This window comes from Aspergillus caelatus (assembly GCF_009193585.1).
Source record: "Aspergillus caelatus strain CBS 763.97 unplaced genomic scaffold BDV27scaffold_45, whole genome shotgun sequence".
Taxonomy (NCBI): Eukaryota; Fungi; Ascomycota; class Eurotiomycetes; order Eurotiales; family Aspergillaceae; genus Aspergillus; species Aspergillus caelatus.
The window spans coordinates 172,412-179,277 of NW_022475308.1; the positions used below are offsets into that span (position 1 = coordinate 172,412).

Genomic DNA, 6,866 nt, shown 5'->3' on the forward strand with positions numbered 1-6,866 from the left:
CACCTTCATTTAACTAGCCTTGCTTTAGTGGATCACTAGCTTTGGTTAATATATAATGCTGTCTGTCGCCCTCTCATTAGAATCGGAAGGTTCCCTAAGATCAACGGCTCATCTCCTCATCCCACTACAGATCAAGCGCATCAAAAAGCCTTGAGGGGAAATCTGGGTGCAAGGCGAAAGAGGGATTAGCAGTGAATAGCCATGCCACAACGATTCGATGAATCGGCCATTGAGGACAAAGCAACGCCTACTACTTCGTACACAACCTACCAATTTTTGAGCGACAGAAGTACTCCCAAGGTACAGTATCATCAGGCCCGTAATAATACAACGGATACCAAATGAACGACCAGAATGTTCTAGCCAATATTGCATCGGTAGGCCCCACGCGGCTTGGAATGTGTCACTTCAATCTGCCCCGCTAGAACTATTTTCAGCCTAACCCAGGATGATGGTGCAAGATTACATACCAATTTTTTTTTAAAATGGCATGTCTAAGTTAGTTCAAATTGATTACTACTCCTCTATACCACGAACCTTGGGGGATCAAAGGGAAAAAAAAAAAAAAAAGAATCCCGAGGCAGTGTTGGCGCGAGTCCGTACGACCTGATATGCATATAATAATAATAATATCTCCTGAGAGTAAGGGGCCAAACTTACTAGTGTTTGGTCTCCGCCCCCGGTTCATTACATCTATCATGCTGCAAGGTACAGAGTTCCTGGGTGAGATTATAGTTCATCTTCCCGAGGCCATTTTCACATTGTGTAACCCCATGGTTATCCAATCAATCCTGCAGTGTGACCCGGGGAAGCCGTGAATTATCAACATTATCCGAAGACGAGGTCGAAATCTTCGTAAGCGTAACCATCCAGAGATGGGGTTCAATTCCGTCTCCGATCCACACTGCTATTTTTACATACTGCCGTGGCGTGGCGTGTCTATCTCCCGTCTTGGAATACCATCTCCGGAATGGAAAATTTCGAAGAATGCAGGAGCTTCGAGCAAACCGTAGATTAACTGGGTGATTCGGCAGGCCCTAGCCCTTGGACCGAATGGTAGGCTACCACAGGAGGAACTTGGAAGAGGAGGTAGAGCTATAGAAGTAGAGCACAATTCTATTGGGCTCTCGTCCAGAGCCTGACGGAAATTCAAATGTCCTATCAACACAGCTCATGATTTTCTCGCTCTCCGGTTCGTGCCAGCTGCCAAGCTCTCTCTCTCTCTCTTTCTCTCCGACAACTCGACCGAGGACACAACTTAGGAGAGTGACAGGAAATCCAATCAAAACAAGAGGGGCCAAAACCACCCACGAAACGCTAGCCATACTATGAGGGGGTATTAAAAACGGACAAACGTTTCTCGACTGGAATTTAGAATGTCTCCAGTTCATCCGCAGCACCCTCTTCAGCTGGGATCTCAAACCCTTCCTGTCCGATAGTTAGCCCTCCCGGTCCGTACTCGTTTGAACGGGTGCACAAGTGCTTCATACCTCTGTCGAGTACAAAATGCCTTGAATGTGTTTCACCAACGAATCGTCGTCCTTCTCCAACTCGGGGTCTGCCTCAATGGCACTCTGCAGCAACAGCTCAATGTCTCGGAGCTTAGCAAAATAGAAATCCCGTTCTTTCTCCAATCCAGCAATAGCTTCCTTCTGAGTCGCGATCTCTTGCTGCAATGCAGACACGTTAGGCCCGCTTGCTGCAGCGACTCGTGGGCGAGCTGCAGCAGTGGTAGGCGTAGCGCCCCGCCGCGTGGCTCCAGCCGAGGCTGCGCCTGCGCGAGAACCGCCAGCAGCAGCAGGAGGACCACCCGAAGCCTTCCGACGAGCAACAGCATCATAATCACCACCAGGGAAGTGTTGGTCCCAGTATCTCTTCGTCCACTGCAGGAATTCAAGGTTGTCCTGCATGCGACATTTGGTAAGTTGTTCCACGGGGACTGGCTTGTCTACCTGGTGGCGAGCAAACACGTCTGTTGAAAGGCTTGTGTCAACAGGGAGGACCTTTCCCCATTCAAACGAATCCACCTAGGAACGTACTTTGAAGGACCTTGAAATTTTGAAGGTAGGCATACTCGGTATTGACGTTGAATTTCACACGGGACATGGGGACGTCCACTAGTAGGCAGGGAAGAAACTGTTAGCCCTACATAAAAAGATTATTAGGGATAAGATGGCACACTCACTAAAGATCGAGTCAAAGATTTGACAGAGAGCCGCACTACATAATATCACACATCAGCCCATTCTAGTTATATTCCACAATATGTTGGGGCCACATTCCACGTCGTTTCGGTTCCAGATTTTGCAAGGAAGTCAAGTCCGTCGCCCGTAGGAAAGCAGAATTATCCATAACGTGGAAGGGAGTTGAACGTACCCCGTTCCGCACTGCTCAACCTTCGTAAGGTTCAGCTGCAACAGGTTGTTGAGCCATGCCAGAAGCTCCTGTCTATTCGTTTCACAAGGATTAATCGCCGGTTTCCACACATAAGGGGCTTCTTCCCCAGAATTCTTTGAAAGGGGGTTTCGACGAACCTAGATTCGCCCATGGTGGGGTATACGGTCCTGGTTTTGAGTTCGGTTAGGATAGCGGGAAGAGCTCTTGGGGTACAATGAGTTAGGGGAGCGTGAGAGGAAACAAAGAAGTCGTATAGATGGGCGTTTCCACAGGAAGGCGAGAGTTTGTTCTTGGTTAGAAAATTGAGGCAAAGTAAACGTTGAGAGGATTGTTTTGTTGCTGTCGACAAAACCCACGGGACCGCCATGACGCTAAGGGGGATTTTGGCCAATCACAAGGCCCCCTGCCCCTTACCGTAGAAAAGTGTTGATTCCTCAGGCAGTTATTTGATGGATACCTGCCCAAGTACTAGGCAATTGTTGATCGACAGCATCACGATTGTAAGCCGACGAGTATACATACCATGTATCCATGTGATATCTACTATCCCAATGCATCAATATTAACTACTGCGAACCGTTTTCAGTCAGGAAGGCCGACGTGAGAAAGCAAAGCAAAAATCTTTTGAAGTATCAACGCTCTATCGCTAGCCAATGTGTATCCCAAAGAATTATATCCAAAAAGGCGCAAGAAAAGCGCAAACAGTGCAAAGCAAGCTGCCACAAGAGAAGATCCCAAATGATTAACCGTATAAACTCCCTAAAACCGGAACTTTTCCTATAATGGAGCATAAAGAGCAAATGTATGTCTAGGGTTGTGTCCCATCTATTCCTCTAGCAATTCAATGCCATCTAGTCCATAGCCAAAGTCCATGATGACAGCTCGAGAATCCTGGCTCGTGGCCAGGATGCGTCGATAGTCCGACTTCACACTCAACATCCAGCTGGTGGTCCAGCCGGGTAGGTCAATCGACAACTCCCCGGTCTGCGCGTCAAAGACCTTAACGCTCATATCATAACTTCCGCTGACGATCCGCTGTCCCGCACTGTCCAGGTGCAGAGACCGGACTAGCCCTTCGTGGCCTTTCAGCTCATTGACCATGTCACCGGTGTTTGCATCAAACTGATATATAACTTGATCGTTACCTCCGGTGAGGATAGTCCTGGCATCTTCACTAAACTCAACGCATGCAAGTCCGCGATCTTTACTGTGGAATTCCTTCACACAGTGGCCAGACGTTATGTTCCACAATTTGGCGACGCCGTCTCCGCTCGCAGAGACAATCAAATCGCCACGTAGTTGAACTGCGTTGACAGGACCCCGGTGGCCGACAAGCCTTTGAAGGAGAGTCCCAGTATGTCGATCCCACACACAGATGGTGGTATCCTTCGAGCAAGAGACAATATAACGGTCATCAAAGCACACATCCAGCACACCTGCCCGGTGGCCTTCCAGGCGGCGAATAGGTTGATAGTCATTCTGAATGTCCCAAACAATGCAGGTATAGTCAGATGACCCCGTGACCATGATCTCGTCATCGAATTGAAGGCAAAGGATGGATGCGCTATGGTACTCTGAAGCTTGTTCAACCGGAGTAGTAATCCCAGCGGAGAGCGTCGGCGGGGGGCAAATTGTTAGAAAAGGTGGCTTCCCAGATGACTGCTGGGACATGTTATTGACAGGCCCAATACCAGCGATATCTCCTGGAGGGGGTCCGATAATCTTGCGGCATGGCCAAGGATAATGTGCATCCCACACTCTGATGGTTCGATCACGGGATCCCGTAATGATTTTGTCTCTGTAGGTGGTTAGTCGATGACAACGATTTGCTTGCCAAATGACTTACTCATCAAATTGTGCACAATACACGCTGTCTTTATGTCCGTGGAGATAAATAGCAGCAGCCTTGCCTTCCTTCCATCGCTGCTCCAGCGCACGGCGAACAAGGAACATTCTCTTCCAGTCTTGGTCTGGGAGAGATTTTCCTAAACCAGCAGATTGTTTTTTCTTCGAGGTGCCGACAGGGCGACTATGTCCATAGGTGTGACGGAACACATGTCTCCAAATATGCCGGGAGGAGGCCTGCTCACTCCAAGCGCGAGAGACCGATTCGCATTGCATGAGAGATTGGGGGTCGAGATAAGTAAAAATATGTGACATGACCTCTGGTGGTAGATGAGTCACCGGATCCAAGCGCAAAAAGGCCAGATCCGTGTCAGAGAGTTCGGAGCGGTCACGCAGGTCGATACCAATACCGCTCTCCGAATCTCTCGTCAGTCCCGGGTCGGAGTACTTTGCACCATCCCTCTCGACCCTGAACAGCTCGTTCTGGACCGCAGCGGCCGCCCGAGCGGCTGCGCCTGCATAGATATCGTCCGAAATAACGGGGGGCTCCGAACCATTGCCTGGAATCGGAGCATGGACAGGCGCAGTTGGTGCATGAAAGCCGTGCAGCGCCGATACGCTGTGATGAGACAACCGGCGATCGACACCGGTACCCTTGCACCACGAATGCCTATTTCTAGGCGTAAACTCCGGCTCATGGTTCAAGTCGCCCAGGTCATCTTGATGGTGATGAGCCGAATGCCTGGAAGATTTATTCCGGATCGTGACCGATAAGCGGCGGCCGAGGGCGCGCAAGCCATCGACAGGATGACGTAGGCTTGAGAAGCTTCTCGCTTCTCGGCGCCTGGGAACAGGTTCAGGGAAATGATTCATTTCCTCCAACACCTGCCCCTCATCGACAGCTGACCCGCCACCCCATACGTCGTTTTCTAAACAGGTTGTTTGATGGGTCGACGAGGTAGCCGTCCGAGGTCGAGGTCTGAAGGAGAGGGAAGGACGTCGGCGGGAGGGAAGTGTCGCAGCCTCACGTGGTGACATGGTGTCGCGAATCGAATATAAAGAGATAATGCAGGACGATCGGAGATTCCGCAGATCGACTATATACTGACACGAGAGGGCCCCTTTCACTAACCCTGAGACACAATTTCAGGGAACAGCAAGGGACAAATGTGAGAGCGCGATGGAGTATGCAGTGAAGTTGTCCGTCGGTTCTCGACCGGGTATCCGTAACAGACAAATTATGGGGAGGTTTGAATGATGTAGGTAAGGGAAAGAGAAAAAATAAGAGGTCCGCTTAAACAAGTAAACTCCTGATAAGAAACACCGACCACCCAGAACAAACAAAGAATGAGGGAAAGGACGTCTACCACAAAAAGAGAGGACAGGACAGAAGGGGTGAGAATTTAATACAAATCAATCTAAGGAATCAGAACACAAAAGGAAAAAAGGGAAAGCTGACAAGAGAGAAAAAAAGAAATATCAGGAGAGGGAGAAAAAGGGAGAAAGCTACTTATCAGCAGGGCGGTGAGACGCCCCAAAAGAAAAGAATTTGCCCCCCCCCAGTCCGATGGGCCCCGGTGAGTGGTCGCGCATTTCCCACCGGAAGGCAAACTGATTGGGCGTCATTGGAGGCGAACAACCAAAGAAAAAAAGAAGAAAAGTTAATCAATGTCAATGTACCACACAAAGCCTTTGGATTGCCTCGGCCCCTGAATTCCCACGCTGGTGGCGGAGAGTCCTTTAATGGGGAAATGAAAATGAGAATTAAAAAAGTTTCTTTCTCAAACATTTAACCTTTTTTTTTTTTTCTGATATCTTTTCCTTTTTCTTATCTCTCTCTTTTTTTCTTGTATGTCATTCTTCTCTTTTATTTTATTTTTTTTTTATTTTCTTAACCCTCCCAATAGGTCAAAGTCAAAGTCAAAGTCAAATAGCAATGCCTTGCTTAGACAACAAAAAAAGCAAGAGTTACTATTTCGGGGCACCAACTCATTCCGACAAGTCAGCCCAACTGACCCTTCTTGGGAACAAATGCATTATATTGAGTGCATTCATAATTGTAGTATGTAACCAATGTGTCAATTGAATTAATAACATAAATAGAAGCGTGTTCTGTCTTTGATCTGTTGCATTGAAACACTCAGCGCTGGATAGACTGTATAATATAATAAGACTTCCTTTTGAAGGATACGTTAAAGATCGGCTCCATCGTGAATTTAGGCCGGTGCAAGAAATCTGCCTCCCGCCCCCGTGGGGTTTTGCAAATCTCACGATGATCCACCCGTGTCGGTCTTGGGCACCTGCGCTTTGTCCGTGTGTTTACCGATGATCGGAATCTTTCGTCGTTCCCCGAGGACTGAGGCGTCTAAGAGTAATATTAAACATAATCTCGAATAATTCTCTTTCCTAGGTGTATTTTTAGTTATAATTTTTATTTCATATGTAAATATATATATATATATTCTTGTTAACTTAGTATAGTAGGGTTGCCCCTCGAGCATGATTTTAGAATTGGGGTCTAAATAAGTCGTTTTGCAATATTTGAGAAGGATGATAGCGGAGAAAATCAGAAGGGAAACAAAGAAAATAAAAAAAAAAAAAGCCTTAGAAGAAAGTAGATAAAA

General features: G+C 47.8%; 2 protein-coding genes across 2 annotated transcripts; both read right to left on the minus strand.

The window, feature by feature from the left end:
- Nucleotides 1-1,090: 1,090 nt before the first annotated feature.
- eb1 (microtubule-binding protein) lies at nt 1,091-2,692 on the minus strand. The gene is made up of 6 exons (XM_032066196.1): nt 2,535-2,692; nt 2,377-2,448; nt 2,186-2,220; nt 2,040-2,117; nt 1,491-1,972; nt 1,091-1,428 (listed from the first exon to the last, which is right to left on the minus strand). The coding sequence occupies exons 1-6, from the start codon at nt 2,546-2,548 to the stop codon at nt 1,372-1,374; spliced, it is 738 nt and encodes a 245-aa protein (XP_031929929.1). The 5' UTR covers nt 2,549-2,692; the 3' UTR covers nt 1,091-1,371.
- A 306-nt stretch (nt 2,693-2,998) lies between these two features.
- On the minus strand, nt 2,999-5,772 carry BDV27DRAFT_85982 (F-box/WD repeat-containing protein). The gene is made up of 2 exons (XM_032077793.1): nt 4,244-5,772; nt 2,999-4,195 (listed from the first exon to the last, which is right to left on the minus strand). Exons 1-2 carry the CDS (start codon nt 5,278-5,280, stop codon nt 3,223-3,225), a joined length of 2,010 nt encoding a protein of 669 aa, XP_031929930.1. The 5' UTR covers nt 5,281-5,772; the 3' UTR covers nt 2,999-3,222.
- Between the last annotated feature and the right edge of the window lie 1,094 nt (nt 5,773-6,866).

Coding starts and splice junctions, on each gene's coding strand:
- eb1 (XM_032066196.1), bottom strand. Junction 2,221..2,376: donor GTTGAGCAGTGCGGAACGGG/GTACGTTCAACT, acceptor GATATTATGTAG/TGCGGCTCTCTGTCAAATCT. Junction 2,118..2,185: donor AATCTTTGACTCGATCTTTA/GTGAGTGTGCCA, acceptor CCTGCCTACTAG/TGGACGTCCCCATGTCCCGT.
- BDV27DRAFT_85982 (XM_032077793.1), bottom strand. CDS start 5,280: ATGTCACCACGTGAGGCTGCGACACTTCCCTCCCGCCGACGTCCTTCC. Junction 4,196..4,243: donor TATTGTGCACAATTTGATGA/GTAAGTCATTTG, acceptor AACCACCTACAG/AGACAAAATCATTACGGGAT.